This window comes from Glandiceps talaboti, chromosome 20 (genome assembly GCF_964340395.1).
Source record: "Glandiceps talaboti chromosome 20, keGlaTala1.1, whole genome shotgun sequence".
Classification (NCBI taxonomy): domain Eukaryota; kingdom Metazoa; phylum Hemichordata; class Enteropneusta; family Spengelidae; genus Glandiceps; species Glandiceps talaboti.
Window position 1 is genome coordinate 5,871,434 of NC_135568.1, and position 17,404 is coordinate 5,888,837.

General features: G+C 34.6%; 1 protein-coding gene across 1 annotated transcript; it reads right to left on the reverse strand.

Annotated features, from left to right (window-relative positions):
* Positions 1-2,610: 2,610 nt before the first annotated feature.
* Positions 2,611-16,479, reverse strand: LOC144450914 (neuropeptide S receptor-like). Its single transcript, XM_078141675.1, has 9 exons — positions 16,360-16,479; positions 10,327-10,462; positions 9,288-9,391; positions 8,878-8,971; positions 8,079-8,411; positions 7,507-7,593; positions 6,708-6,888; positions 5,555-5,664; positions 2,611-2,974 (listed from the first exon to the last, which is right to left on the reverse strand). Exons 1-9 carry the CDS (start codon positions 16,477-16,479, stop codon positions 2,961-2,963), a joined length of 1,179 nt encoding a protein of 392 aa, XP_077997801.1. The 3' UTR covers positions 2,611-2,960.
* Positions 16,480-17,404: the final 925 nt, after the last annotated feature.

Genomic DNA, 17,404 nt, shown 5'->3' on the forward strand with positions numbered 1-17,404 from the left:
CAAGCTAAAAGACTATTTTTGAGTAGCATATGAGTGATAATACAGAAATGTAATATATGGGACTTAGCAATAGGGTGCAATCTATCAATATTTGAGAATGAATTACAATTAGCTTAAATCTAAAATAATATATTTTGCTATCCATAAAATTGAAAATCTAAGGTTGACTTTAAAAGTTTATTATTTAAAACTAGTTCATGTATTAGTGTTGCTTTAAAATATTTACTTGACTTTTTAATATAGCAAGCCTCACTTTCGTAATAGGTTTACATTTATCAAGCTCAATATTGGAGAAAATGAAGTATAATTCTTATCTTGTCGCACTTTCTAAAGATAAACCTTATTTTCAAATGTTAAATTAACTCAAATGAGTTTACACATACACACACGTATATATATATATATATATATATATATATATATATATATATATATATATATATATATATATACATATACACACACATACACCCACGTATATATATACATGTATATATTTGTGTATGTATGTATGTATGTATGTATGTATGTATGTATGTATGTATGTATGTATGTATGTATGTATGTATGTCTCTCCTACCACGCGTGGGACGTGTACCTGTGTCCCATACCCACACGAGTACATGTATCCCAAGTATATTGTCCAAAGTGCAACATACACATTGCAACATCATGTATATCAATAATTTCTTTTTAGCTAAATGTAAGTAATTCTTTATATAATCAACAAGATATATGCATACAAAACTTGGTTATTATATTTTAGTCTTGTTAAGAACAATAATCACGACTAAACACCACTGATGTACATCTGACGATACACCACATACAAGACAATAATATGTCGTAGGCAATATATATATAGTGTTGCCTGTTGATTTATAGGCTGCATAAGACAAATTGTTCTACATAGAGTAAGATATCAAGGTAATTAGATGTGTTACTCCACTTAAGTATAGCCCTTTAACGCTTGACACCCTATGTTTAGGGTGTAACTACATAGAGTTACAGAAACCAAGTCATTAAAGGGTTGATAAATTCATTTTCAGATGTATGCATGAGATATATCATATAATAGAGAAGTAGTTTCCCAGTGTAAATGTGAAAGTGAACGAATACCATACACAATAAATCTCTAATCGTTCTTGGTAAATGTTGTTCATTTTCACACCTTGTATTGACACCGAAATATTATAACACTTTGTAATCAAAGTAAGGCTCTGAGAGGATTAATTGAAATTGTCTAGCGTTTCGTCGCTTGTTACTTTTCTACAACACAAACAAGAAATGCGTTCCAACAACACATGAAACAAGTAATTCATTCTTGAACATGTTAAGATATAAATACATGTAAGTTCTTAACTTAAATGTCTATTCGAATTTTAAAAAAAAATAAATTGTTGATATTTTGTTAGTCTTGAAGTAGACCGTCTGCTAATACCTCCTACTGTGAGTCATCTATTCCTCTGTGTAGTAAATAGTTATGAGATAACGCAGCTTAGTAGTGTAAGCATGTCTTTTCTTCTAAAAAAAATTCCTATGTTCACTACCTTAAAGAGGATTAATATATTCCTTGGCAAATACCTTTTATCAAATTCACAAAAAACAATCAAATAAACTTTTTGGCTGTTTAGGGAATTCAGTTTGTGTTACATTATGACAGAAGCGCATGCTAACTAAATGAACTATTTAGTATATACATTTATGTTTAATATTAAAATAGCAATATATATCAATCAGATAATAATTCAATTACCCCGTGGCAGGTAGAAGGTATTCGGCATTTCTTTCCCGCTTTTCCTTGTTCAGGATATTGTATTTTTCTGCAGGAGGCGCCATCTACGGTGATATCTGGTGAGGGATTGTGATTCACTTAATTACGCAGTCGAGCTCGTTTGCCATATATCGTTCCTGGAATTCTGCTTTCCTTAGTGATGTGAACTGAGCGTTTGACCCGAATTTTAGAATTGCACGGAATGATCTGTAATGCTCATTGTATATTCGCAATGTGTTATTCCTTGCTGATTGCCATAACATTGGCATTCTTGTTGCAAACAGTCAATGCACTTTTATTATTGTAGCTACATTGTATAACAGCTTACATTAGTTACAATTTTGTCTTATCAGGTCATATATGTGTTCTGATGCAAGTTGCCGCCATACAGTATTAACCGATGTGGATATGACCAATGGTGCAAGCGATGTGATGTCATTGTATTAAAGTCAGTACTGGAGAAAGTTTACTTCAGTGTGAACTACGGCAGGAGTGTAACTACGCAAGCGTTGTAGAGAGCAGCTTACTTCATTGTGCAAAATAATACAAATGGGAATGAAACAAACCAATTCCAAGCACAAATTGTGTTCGTTGCCGGGGTTTCGTGCCATGCAAGTGTGATGTTAGACAGCGCCACCAACGTACAGAATGGAAATCAAATCAACTTGTGTGATGAAAACAAACAGAATCACATATGAGTAAAAGAAAAAGAGAAATATACAAGTTAACTGTAGAGAATTCCATCTGACTGTAGATAACTTCTCTCGCTCACGCTCTGAATTAGTCTGTAAGGTACGCCGTGACGGGGCGCCCTCAACCATCGGCCAACCCCTGAGAGGAGGCCGGTGAGGGCGAAACGTCACGACGTATCTTACAGTGCAGCTCTGAATACACATGGAAGAAAAGAACATGAACTTTGATCTTTTCCGACCTTTTGTATGCTAACGCATGCGTGTTACACTCATTTGATTATTCAATAGTTTGACCGTACTTCACACTGAAGTATACACTCCATCCAGTACTTCCTTTGTTCTCACATGGCAGTGATCACCTTTGGTTGACATTTGAATGGGTGCCTCGGTCATGCTTACGTCGGTGTAGTGTGTGTCGCGATACGTCGTAGAACGGCCGAAGCCACGTGGTTGCCATTCGTCACAGCATGGTAACTTTGCTGCTATCCAGTTGATCAGTGGTATTCGTCTGTGTGGTGGAAGTAATTAGAATAAAAAATACATAAGGATGACATAACCAAAAGAAGGCATGATTTTGTTACATGATATGACCTTTGACCCATGCTTTTAATATCATTCATCTAACGTTAGACCAGTGGAACTGTCTGTGCTCTTAAGACGTTCCAAGTACATCATGCCGAATTACAGACTAGCAAATTACTTTTACGAGGAAAGGTTCAAGTTACTGGCTTTACTTTATAGTTTCACAAGATGCTGTCTTTTGAAACCTTAGCTACGATTTAAGTATATTTTTAAAAAATCTAAAAAGACTGACAGAGATATATGACATAGCAATTATCCAATATTAGTACTATGACAGGTGGCATTCAAATAGGTAGGTTGTCTGATATGGCTACAGAAAGCACAAAATGTTCCCAAATATTGATTGCAAATTGCATTGTCCAGCAAAATGTCATGACTCATGTATGTAATTTAGTTATTTATTGACGAACCTATTTATTTGAACCAGTTGTGTCATCTTGTGTCATTGCCAAAATTAATCCATTCTTTCAAGTTCCTGATTTCCAGTTCTTTTAGTTATCATGCTTTTAGTTGGACTGGTCCTTTATTTAAAAACCTCATTTCGAAATATCATATCTCATTTATTTGAGAATTTATAAAATATGCTTTATAATTCCGGTGCCTGTCACATCCATTCTGAATAAATATATTGCCTTTAATTTCTTAATATTAACTAATAATTAATATTGAGTATTTAAGACTAACAACACTAAACATGGTACGTTTGGCCGAATAGAAAAATATTTTTCGAAGTTACAATAATTAATTTGAAGTACTGTATGTATATAAAGATTACAACGGATTAGACATTATAGGTAATGAAATTTATAACGTACACGAATCATTTCAAAAGAACACAGACACATTGAAAATGCAAACGCTAATATGGTGTAATTGATAATAAAATCTACTGTAACTGTGTCAAAGGTCTTTCTGAGATATTATTGCTTCGCTCCGACTTTAGAATACGTCACAATTGCCTGTAGTTGATTAATTTTGACTAATTTTGGCCATTGGACTTGTAATTTCCAAACAATCAATCATCTAATTTCCTCCATTCTGCCATGCTTAACATTAATAGTACAAGACAACTACAGTTAAGAAACACAAAAATGTGACAGATAAATATGTAACATTACATTGAATTATTCATATCATGCACAAATTATCATATTCAATACGATGATGTGTAGGAAACAGGCAATTCAAGACGGAGTTCTAAATCACGACATTTCACAAGCAGTAAATAGTACAGTTGGCTGAGAAAGAGAAACGAAATACGATGGGATATATGACTGATAATGGCAGAAACGTTTGCGTATATATACTTTCGACATGTTGTCAGAATTGTATGCAAGGATGTTTACATTTAGGAATGGCATTGTCTTCTTGCAACTGGAACGGAAACTTTAACGACCTGTCCGGCAGTTAAGCAACAAAATAGATCCTACTAAAAAACCTTCGATGGTCATGATCGGATTTCATGTTTGTACAGAAAGTGAATTCAGTTCTTGATGTCGTAAATCATGTACAGTGCCAGAAGAGAGATATGAGTTGTTGATTATAACAATGGCACTGGAAGTTCAAGTTAAATCATGTTTCTTTGAAGCTACATGTATATCAAGATTATTGTGACAAAAGGTTGATCGCAAAAAGCTTCCGTTTCAATTCCAAAACTGCAATGGTATTCGCACTCAGTTCCTGATTGTATCTGTATAATTAAGGCAATTTGTGTCATGAGCCACCAAAAGAAAATGTCGACTTACTGTCCTAATGTTCTACTTGTCTAGCAAACTAAAATAATACCCATGCAAATCAAAGGATGCCGAATGGATATAGCCAGCGCATGCGTAGTATAGATGCAATTGGTATGACCTTGTGAACGTGTGTGCAGTGACGTTTTTTACGGTAGCCTTCTGTCCTACATTACAATTACGATTACACAGGGCATTTGTGCGACGCGGTAGTGTCACTATCACAATCTAGATAATTTGCACCATACATGCAGTGTCATACGCGAATATCAAAATTGTGATTACTCCCGTGCTACATCATAATGTTTCTATTCGGGGATCTTTGACACAATATGACATAGCCACCGAAAACGACATTACGGTGTAGCATAACATGATAAATTTAACTCCCAAGTTGCAGCTCTATCCCCATGCCATTGTATTGCGCATTCATGAAAAAACTGCGATGTTAAAAAAAACGCGTATTGTGTAAACAAAATTTGAATGCTCTTGGATACCTTTAAAATTTCATTGTACGTTTATACTCCATACAATAACCCCAAAATGATGATTCGAAGTCGAAAAATGGAAAAACGTTCTATCATTCATGAAAACGAGGCATGCATACTTATTCACACATCTTTGTAAAAATAATACGATTTCAAAAAGGTAAAACATCCATGCGCGATATGAATGGCAATAGATCATGGCTGTACGAAATGCACCGAGGGATACAATGGTCTTTCAAATAAACACAAGGGGTAAGTATTTTGATATTCGTATTAGTGCAATACCTTTCGTTTGCACCTTCGTGAGTTCTGTTTGATGGTACCTTTTGACTTGAGTGTGAACTTTAGGGGAACGCGGTGGTCTGATACAGGGGAAGCAGATGCTGCAAATTCTTCTATAGTATCACAAAAAAGAAGAACAATAACGTTCAATTAGGTAACGAATAAATGCTTTGAATTTCTTAACGAAGACAAAAAGACGCACATGCGGGTTGCTGTGAGAAAAGCTTCAGTGTTTCGTATTGGTAGGCGTTGAGAAATGTTTAATAAGTATTCACGCATTGAGAGTATATAGAGATTAAGAGGATATGGGTTAATGTTGTGAAAATAACTACTTACAAGTCAAATAATGAAGTGAATATTTATTCTACAGAAATAACTTTGTTAATTCAAAGGTGACCAATATATTTGTTTATCATAATTAAATATATCTACCATAATTATAATTCATACTTGCAAGCATTTGTCGATATATTTAAATGATCTGGCCACGTTTTCGTCCACTCTCTTTCCCTTTACTGTCACAGGAATAAATCCATTTTAAGTTAACCAATAAGTAAAGAAACACTCACAAACGCAACAATTACGAACACAGTCAGTAGATTACAGTTTATCCACTACATTTCAGTGCCAAATGATGTGCCTAGGTAAACCAATTTGCTAGCAAAAGAATTAATAATTTATGGGCTGCAGACGAAACGATAACATTGAAAAAATACATCTTCTTCACATTCTATTTTCTAATCCTTTAAACTATTAACGCAATAGTTAAATAATGGTATTTGCCATGTGCGCATGTGCAAACTTTGAAAACGCAATTGAACACTACATAGCAATAAGTAATCACTATACAATGGAACGTCAGCGAGAGAATGATATGTATGAAAAAGTGTCTATACATTATTGAAAGTGTTTGTATGAATTGAATAATTAATTTATCAAAATGACCCTTATTGTCAAAAGTTTACTTTCATAACATACCTTCTGAATCATTTACTACGGTCCCCACTATCATAATTCAATATCCAAACCGGTATTAGAACATTGTATTCAGAATAAAGTTTCGCACATGTGCACATGACACCAATGACCCGTTAAGCTTAAATGTGTCTGGTTAATATCATGTTTAACTATATATATATCTCACCGTCTGACATACCTTAGTTCTTTACAGATGTTAGTGCTGAACAATCCGTATATTATTGGGTTGGTGGCACTGTTCAACGAGGGAAGATTCTGTAGAATTATATGCACATGAGTCGTTGTTTCATTTTCAGGTATCAATTTGTAAACCTGTAGGATGATCCATAAAGCAAATGGACTCCAGCATACTATGAAGGCTGTTGAAAATGTATCAAAACGAAATGAACATTTTACTGTTGAATACATACAACTTAATGCTTGAAAAGTTAACTTAAAGAACATAAAAAAACGTAATAAACACATACAGTAGGAAATTAAATGGACACGTAAAATAATTGTTGAAGTTTCTGTTCATAAATTCATTGGAATATGATTTAACTTTTCGAAACAGAAAACTCTTTTTATGAAGTTGAATATTAGTAATAATTGCTGTTTAAGACACCCTATTTATATCTAGGTTTCTCAAGACTCGATCGATCCTATATTACTTCTGACAAAAATAACACCATCTATTGCCGGATCAGAAAATAAAGTGACTTCACCGATGGAAAGATAGCGACACCACGATGGAACGTATCATGTAAATCAAACGATTCGATCATTTTTAGGCCACAAAGACTGAAATATATGATTGTGAATTGAACGCATTATAATCACATATGACACACTTTCTTCATTTGTTATTTTCTTAACGCGTGATTGGGCTATTATTACAATTGTTACCTTACAATCAGAAACACAAATTTTACAATAGCCATCCTGGTATACGTATGGTAAGGTAAGTGATACTTAAAAGCGTAGTAGATTATACTCACAAATGACTATACATAGCGTCATTTTGATTGTTTTAATTTTAGCTTTTGGTATCAATCCTCGAGAGCTTGCACTTCGTTTAGCGCTCACTGCATTTGAATGTTTTGAATCACCCTTGTAGATCCCTGGAAATAAATTGAAGATAAAGTTAAGTGACATTACAATAGGCTGGTAGGCTAGTATAATCTACCTAAGATCCCCATAATTTTTACCATGATTGCCCACATAATTTTGAGTACAATATAACTATGACTGTTTTTACCACATTTCCCTTTCCTGTTACCGGGCTGTCTAGGAAACTACATGGAACCGTCAATCGTGTATTATTTTTTCCCAATATGTTTTCTTCATTCAACCGATGAAAACAGGAGTTTCATAGAGGATATACATACATGTATGTGTGCAAGATTATGTTGATTTAACTGACATGGGAAGTCGGTGGCGATTAAAAATATGTTAATGCGCAAATCGGAAAACGTACAATGTGTGCTGTCGAAATATACAACCTATGCAGCACATCCTGTATTTTCTGTTCGAATGTATAAAACTTAGCTTGCTCTTGAACATGATACACATAACCCCGCACTTTCATACCTACCGTTTTTCACTTGGTCCTTGCCAGTTCTCCTTTTCGGCGCCATCAACACTTTACTCTTTTGCCAGATTGTGACGATTATAATTGTGTAACATAGCGTTATGATGATCAGCGGGATGAAGAACAATAGAAAGGCCAACACCACAGCATATGGCCTCATAAATAACTGACTGTTGTTTGGATAGGGGTCAGTAAACCAGCACTGAACTTCGCCTCCATTCAACTTTGTTTCTTGAAATAATATTAGGCTTGGTATGCCTAGTACGAATGCAACTACCCACATCACTATTACCATAATTGTAGATCTACGGTCTGTAAAATTGAAGTGAATATGAATATGAATAACAATATGAATATGAATGTGAATATATATATATATATATATATATATATATATATATATATATATATATATATATATATATATATATATATATATATATATATGAATATGAATGTGAATGTGAGTAATTCTTACCTTGATTGAAATGTTATAAAGATTCGTGATAATTATGTTTTGGGGAACTCAGAGTTCATTCTATTGGTATTTTAACGACCTGATAATCTGACAATGGAGGCGTAAGTCTAAGATGGATATTCACTGTCGATATGAAATTCCCCAACTCGTGAGATATTCCATTTCGCCATATTGGGGTGTAGGATTCTATTTGTCTCGTGTTTTCTTTTCTTTCACTGGCCCTCATATGGGCACTGGTGTGCTGCTAGGTAAGTAGTCTAGGTGTAGACAGCATGCATGACACATCATATATTAACTTACCACTTCCTGAGAAGTTCATTGGGTTGACAATAGCATCACATCTGTCAATACTCAGTGCTACCAGTTGATACGATGACCCATATACAACAGTGGCCTACAAATGGAATCAAATTGAAAAAAGTGCATAATTATGGGATAATAACATAACTGATAATAATGAAACTTTTAATATCATAACTAGTTTAATCTAATAAAACAATATTTACAACGCGCTAGACTCCACAACCGTAATTATGTTCAATGGTAATGTTTAGAATGTATATATATATATATATATATATATATATATATATATATATATATATATATATATATATATATATATATATATATATATATATATATATATATATATATATATCGGTGTGTGTGTGTGTGTGTGTGTGTGTGTGTGTTCTTATATCACCCACCTGTAGATATTTGACAATTTTGCACAATACATCCCCTCCATACCAATCTCCGATGTGTTTATTAAAAATATCGGGTAATATATTCAGAAGACCGACTGACAAATCTGAAAGAAAAAAGTTCAGAAATCGTTCACTATGTGTCTGCTTTTGGACTTGTATAGATAACACACACACACACACACACACACACACACACACACACACACACACACACACACACACACACACACACACACACTGAGACAGTCACGTATGTCTTGAGTGAAGAGAGTGTATCTGCCAGTGCTGTTAAATAAAGATTATTGGATATTTCCTAGGAGCACAATTTTTAGCTTAACGACATACTGTTATATGTCACAACGTTGACTATCAATTTCTGACAATTTCCGTACCATTTTCATTATAACATATTTGTTACCAAAAGACCTTTGGTATGTTTGAAGAGCATGCGGACAATATACAGCACGGGCAATATGATTTGTTGTCACGACTTGAGTTGCAATGTTCGTTGAAAGTAGACACGTCTAAATAAGACATTGCCTCAAAAAGACCGTTTCAAATTTTGAATACAAATGTGTATCGCAGAGCGACCCAAATGATTGAGATATTTGTTATCAGGTCTCAGGGTGTTTAGCTGTCGACCATGCTCTCAGTACTGGCCATTCAAATCAGTATTCAACATCCAACTGATAGCTATAAGACGTAATTTGCAACTTTGTATGTATGTATCTAGGGGTTAATTTGTACGTACCTGTGTATCAACTTGTTTACACCAGGCACGTTATTGTTGTCTCTTGTGTGTGCTTGGTAATGTGTCTGTTATCGATTACGATTATTACTGAGTTAGAAATCCTTAACGCTTATGAGGCACGAGTGTGATGTTGTCGGCTCCCTTTCATATGTAGAGTCGATTGCTCAACACGGAAGTAATATTAAATATTTAGTCATTGATGTCAAAATCCACATTGAATCTGAATAACATGATCAAACTAACGACATACGGCTTTGATATTGTAATGTAATGATTGTAGCAACTCACCTGCTATGGCCAAATTCATGATGAAAAAGTTCATCCTTGATTTTTTGTGTCTGACAAGGCATACAGAGATAAGCACTATCGCGTTTCCGATGACGACAAATGCAAATAACACCCACAGTGTTATCAGTTGCTCAGTCTGAAAAAATGCAAAAATGTTGTGGTTATAAAGGAATCGTTATGAAAGTGATTATGTGTCAACGCTGTTTCGTGAACGTATTTGCCGGTCAAATTATTCGCAAGGGATTGAGATATGAAACAACACAACAGGGTGAAATAACTAAAAAGTACTAAAAATAAATGCAATAGGTTATGTTAAGCTTATAGCTCGCATAACTATATACGTGTAAATTGGACAAAATATCCGCCAAGTATATAGTTACACTTCACAGTATATTTTCAATTGAAGACTAGCAATTCCAACATTGCAACAAGAAGAAGAAGAAGAACAACAACAACAACAACAACAACAAATCTATACTGCGGGATTCATGAAACTACATCATGACAGTATATATATATATATATATATATATATATATATATATATATATATATATATATATATATATATCTTTATATATAAATATATATACTCTTAATCCATTGACGAGATGTCTAATATATGATTTAAATTTAGCTTTGTCTTCTGTACTGATTCTACAAATACACATATTAACCTTTAGCCCTTTGGAGATCACGATTTGCCTTGTACTTTTCTGAAGCTTCTGGCAAAGAAAACCGTAGTTGGAAGAGGCTCTTCGCTTTGGTTTATTTGTCTCAAAAATCGATTCTTAAAACCACCAGTTTAATCCGAAGGTAATTCATTGAACACGCTACGTACTTTGTTGTATATGGTTGAAGTAATTGTTGGTTTTATTCCCCGGGGAATACAAATATTTGTCTGACAAGACTTGCAATGATAATTCTGATTATACAGTGTATATATGGTCAATTTGAAGGATCTGATTCACAGCAATGAAGTAACAATGTGCAACTTAGTCAATGTGTTTAATAACCTCGCTTTTGTAAGGATTGTATCAACAGAATGCAGTCAGTCGCGTTTGAGAAACTATGCATCTTGCTAATTCAAACGTTTGTATAGCATGTCTCCATAGGACTGATTATATTGAATATCTTCTCGCAACGTGAATGATGCGATGCCACATGGATAAGGTTTCGTTTAAGATGGGATGTATCATTATCTGCAACCCTTTGGCCTGTAAAGTTCACACGTGAAAGGTGATGTTCTCGAGATCATAAATTTCTAATTCAATACATGCTATCACGCTACAAAGGAAACGGAAAGTCCCCACACTTATCATTACTCACAGAACTAATGCATTTAATCTCTTCCTAGATCCTGTTTTCAGAGATTAAAAGTAAACTGACTTGTCGATTTTTTTAAAGGAACCAACACAAATTTATGTTATATATATCGTCATATTTACAGAAGCTATTTTGCTTAAATGATGACTGGGCATATAAACTTTACACTCCTCATTGGCAAAAATCAAATGCTTGTGATTTACATCTCCGTTATCGTTATTCCGTTATCCATTATCCAAAATGGCCAGGTTCGTTATCTTTCATTTGGATATCTGAAAATGGGGTTGACACAGCAACAGCTAGGAGGTGCGACATGCGCATATGTTATCACTGCAAACATCCGCCGATTAAAACAGAAAATATGGGATATACAATCTTTTTAATGATGTGAAGCTGGAAGAAGGTTCACTCGTGCCTACAGCAAAACTAACACAAGGCGTTTTATCCTATGAGACGCAGTTGGAAAGTAACTTGTTAATCAGCAAGATAGCGCATTTTGACTTGTGCAGACGAGGCATTGCACCTTTCTATTGTAAGTAAACTTGAAGGATAATGGACATTGCTGTTCATGTAATTATACCATAGATAAACTTAAAATACTGTATATGACTGTGATGGCTGTAACATCAACAATCCCTATTTCACAGTCTCTCCAAATTTGCTTGTGTTCCTCTTCCGGGTTAAATCCATACATAAAATATTTCAATCATTCTTTGGCGTTACCATATATGCTATGTAGAGATTCATATGACTACCTTATATAGATATAGAATTCTTTATATACTAATCCTACACAGTCCATCAAAGCAGCATTTTTGTCCATTAGCTTTACATTCACGGTGTCTCATTTCACATTATTTACCCCAAGGTTTTCTTTTCAATCGAAGGTATCGCTTTTTTCGATCAAAACACCCCATCGTCAGAAAATATTTACGGGCTACAACATACAAGTGAAGAGTATGAAAAAATACTTTTGTCGACAGTTTGAATGTTTCCTTCTATACTGTAAAAGGGTTCAGAAGTATTAATTTTCGACATTGCCATTAGTATATGATTTATGTAACCGTCATGCAATACGCCCACGTTGGTTTCTGAAATGTCTTTATTGGCCCCACAAATATTCTGCATCTTCGTCGGAAATATATGGTTTCAAAAGGAATGGCTATGAACGGAAGAATATGTCGTAAATCAGTTTTGATTTATGACTCAACATATGCATGATTTTCTCGTGTAACTGTCATAACGTCAATAAATGTATGACTATCAACTAATCATGCATATATATAGTAATGTTGGGAATTGGAGGAACTAAATTATCTTCAAATGATGGTTTGGCTTGCTTGTCATCTTACGATGACACAATAACCTTCGTGAAGTAATTGCTTATTTTATATTACAGGAGAATTAGGACCCGACATACTTTCTAAAACAAATAATACAAGGACATTATGAGTTTATGTACGATTGTTGGATCCCCATGACGTCATCATGAAATATGTCATACGGTGGTTATTATAGGTGAAATGTTAACTACGAAGTTTTATCCTTGGTGTGGTTTATATTATTCCAGTACGTTTCAAATTAGCATCATACACGTCTGGAACAAATAATTCTGCATTCATAAGCTTTTGTTTTACACGTTTCATTAACTCGACATGCAATTTATACAATAAAAGCTTCTTCATTTTACATCGTTTAGTCACCAAGACAGCAAGTTACAAGTAAACCCACTTTCAAGCTTAAGTTCTGTAATCGTGATCCATATTCGAATAACCAATTAAAGGGAATGGAATGATGGATACTGTACATGCCTGTGTGTAAAGATATTGATAAGTCGACAACCATGAGCCCAAACCTATATAAATTACATTTCAAAATGATTTATTACACAACCGTTTTCCCATAAATTCAGGGAGTTAGGGAGTCTTTTTCACTCTGGTGTCATTTTTTTGTCCAACGAATAAATGAACTGTCATGTTTATGAAGATTATCAAATCAACTATGTGTGCTCTATAATCGAATGTCCTTTCTTCAGTGACTTCAATAATGCAAACACTTTGAATATATTTAGCTAATACATTGGATGAGGAAAGCTGCCGTTGATGGTATTGCCAAATGACTAGGTTAAAATTAACGAATTCACTAAAATTCCTAATGTGATGGCTGATATCATTTCATTCTAACTTCGATGGGTGTTTTCTTACTTACAAAATATTGTGAGGCGATACGGTTCCCAAAGTTCTATTGTTATCACTTTATGTTCTGATCGATAAATGTTTACTACTGTCGCTTATACTTTAAGACTATTCACTAGTGTAACTCGATGACATATATATGAGATTTAATCTTGTTTGAATAAAGATTTACTCAAATGAGAATATATATACGAGTACTCCCCTGGCAGTGATCGTAACAGATGGCATATCAATGCTTTATGTGTTTTCTATTTGTCGCCATCTTAAACACTAACTATGTACCCAGAAGCACACATAGCCTTACTTCAAATCAGAATAGTATTACATAAATATCCATAAATGTTTGCCTTTTAAGATGATGTTGTCTTTCACGTTACGTAGTTTGAAAAAAATACCAATTAAATAAACCTAGTAAAGTAAACAATGCTCAATACATATGTAGAGCGGTATAAATAAATAACAGTATCAAGCAAGATACACAGGAGCCTTTATACACTATTGTGATTATATATATATATATATATATATATATATATATATATATATATATATATATATATATATATATATATATATATATATATATATATATATTGATAGTTCTGGAACTCTTTCTTGGTTGTAACTTGGAGTTTCACACATAGTGCGATCATCAGACAACATGTCTGATGATCGCACTATGTGTGAACTATTGCGCTCTGTCACTGCGGTATAGAGCACTGTCTTAGCAGATTTATACTCACCGAGTTCGCGTCCACGTTTCGTAGATTATAATGTTTGTCGTGTACAGTGCATAACGTTTTGTTAGAGACACGTCACACGGACTACAGCATTCGCTAGCACGTGCGCAATAAGTATAGGCATAATGAAATTATTTTTAGGACTATTCTTTTCTCCTCATCTAGTGATTCCTATAGATATTTCCGACAATAAAGACATTCCTGCAGTGCAGTCAACATGTATCAGGGTTCGTACATTCCAGGACTTTCCAGGGGTTTTTCGTCAGTTTTCCAGGGGTATTCATATCGATTTTGGCCATTTTCCAGGGGTGTTGACACTAAAGTATATTTTTTGAATGACATCTAATTGTCTTATGTGGACGAGAAAAAAAATTAACAACAGTTCCCATAATATGTCACAAAACATTTTAAAGACAATCGACACTATGCAAGATGTTGGTTTCAAAACCACGTTTACATGCTAAGATTAACGGAGAAACCTCTGTCATACCCCCTAAGTAGCAGTTTCGTTAAGCTGGTGCATTGATCGTGTAAGATTGAGTCGCAGCATTCGTCAGTGTAATTCAGACATATCCAGAAAAATAAATTAAAAACTAAAGTTTATCCTCGTTATTGTATGGTTTGACGTTACTAGATTTATAAGTCACCTAAAATAATTTTTTTCTTCAAAATTTAGAATAAAAACGTCATTTACGTAACGAAATTTCGAGCTATGAATAACTGAATACATTCATCGCTTGCGTCTCGATGTTCATGTACGGATGCCACGAGTTGTGGAACATCGTGATTTCTCAACTCAACTTGACCATTGACGAATGTTACTGTACCGACAACATAAAACAGTAGTTAGTTTATTCTTTTAGAACATGTAACACAAATACCCATTTATCGACGACATAAAAGTCACAACCGTACTTCCACAACCCGGAAATTCAACTGCACTTCCCGAGGCCCTAGCCGTAGTATTGCAATGCCTGAGCTAATAGTATGTCGACTCGTGCGCCGAACTTGTAACAATTTCTAATCGTGGTTGATGATGCTTTGATACTCGCTACAATGTTACGATAATCTTGTTAGCAGACCTACTTTTACCCCCGGCCGGGACTGTTAATGCAATATCATGTCTCTGAAATGACGACTGGGAGATGGAGTAGCAATATACGCGAGATCGAAACAAACCGTGGCACTGCGGTGCCCCCCATTCAACTACGCATAGGCAAGGTCTGTGGGGCAAAGTGTCTCGTGTACCGATCGTTTGACTTGTCTGGGTTTAATCGGCGTGAATTTTGATTCACCACCGTGGTGAAAGACTTTGAAAATATTTTCGCCATTTCACATTTACGAGATTCAGAACCATATGAATGGGTGGCTCGAGCAAACATGACGATCGTCAATATTAATCGATCGATTGATCATGATCATTTTCCAGGGTTTTCCAGGGGTAGGGCGCATTTTCCAGGGTTTTCCAGGGTTTTCCAGGGAGGGTTTGAAATTCCAGGGTTTTCCAGGGTTTTCCAGGACCGTGCGAACCCTGATGTATGTTTAAGGCAGGGATATGGTGAGCCTTTAATCGAGTCTTACTAATGCAGTATATTATCGTAAAACAAGCAATCTAATAAAACTTTGTTGACAACTTGCAGTGCTGCGTTCGATGTATGAGATGACATATAAAGTTGTGTTTGTTTGTTTGTTTGTTTGTTTGTTTGTTTGTTTGTTTGTTTGTTTGTTTGTTTGTTTGTTTGGATTGTTTTGGTGTTTTTAAATTCACTTACCTTGTTGAGGGACACAACAGATCTGCTAACTTCGGTTGGTGCTTCCGTGGCATTTGTGTTATTTATGAAAGTTGAATTAATGGACGTTCCTGTATGCGGCAAGTATTGTATTTCCGTCATTATGATATCTCTACTTCCAGACAAGGATACCAATATGGATATACAGAAGTTCTTCTGCCCCACTTCGACGGTTTTCGACAGGATGTATAAATCTAAACACGGTCTTAAAATGGAATGGTACTTTCCAGAGATCTGGAGTTATACTACCATGCCACTGGTTTTGGTCACCCTGAAAGATGAACGGTGGAAATATTCTAGTAAATACGGGTTTCCGGACCATGAATCTAGGGGTTTTATGATTATTTAATTAACCCTCAAAAACTGCTTCATTGGTTTAATCGATAGTCGACTTAATAAATGTATATTATGAGTAAAATATGTACTAGTCGTTTACATGGCAACAGGAGCAACTGTTTGGACGACAGTAATTATTTGACACTGAAAATAACGTCATCAAATTTCCAATCCAATTTCTTCGAAAGATGGCTGGTAATTCTCTTTCATTTGCTTTTGATGGTTGAGCATGCATCAGGAAATGAAATAAGCATATTAGTATAACTGGAAGAAGTAAAGCTGTAACGATTCGTGAACCGAAATCCTTTAAACTTCATTGCAGAATAGTTATACAATATTTTGTGCATGTGTTAACTCTATCAAAGATGTTAAATGACACAAGGTCGGCACAAACAAAATTTAAATGCATTTCGCAAACAAATCACAGATAAGATATGTGTTGGTATGTCCTTTGAGTAGAGTAATACTGCGAAAAGAGTTTTTATCATTAATATATAATATGTTGATTTACGACATGCTGGGCTGGTGACATTCGAGATGATATCATCCTGAACAAAAATGCTTACAAAACACAAATTAATGTGAATACTAAAACATTTCCTCAAAACAGACCACGTGCAGGAAATGGAAGAAAGCCAATAACAGAACATATTGTGTTAGTTGGAAATCTAAACATATCCTTAAGATAGTT

Bases quoted from the DNA above. Each gene is read 5' to 3' on its own strand.
- LOC144450914 (XM_078141675.1), bottom strand. From the start codon at position 16,479: ATGACGGAAATACAATACTTGCCGCATACAGGAACGTCCATTAATTCA. The intron at 9,392-10,326 runs GTGAGTTGCTAC...TTTTTCTTTCAG, and splicing joins CATGAATTTGGCCATAGCAG to ATTTGTCAGTCGGTCTTCTG. The intron at 6,889-7,506 runs GTGAGTATAATC...CATTTTCAACAG, and splicing joins GACGCTATGTATAGTCATTT to CCTTCATAGTATGCTGGAGT.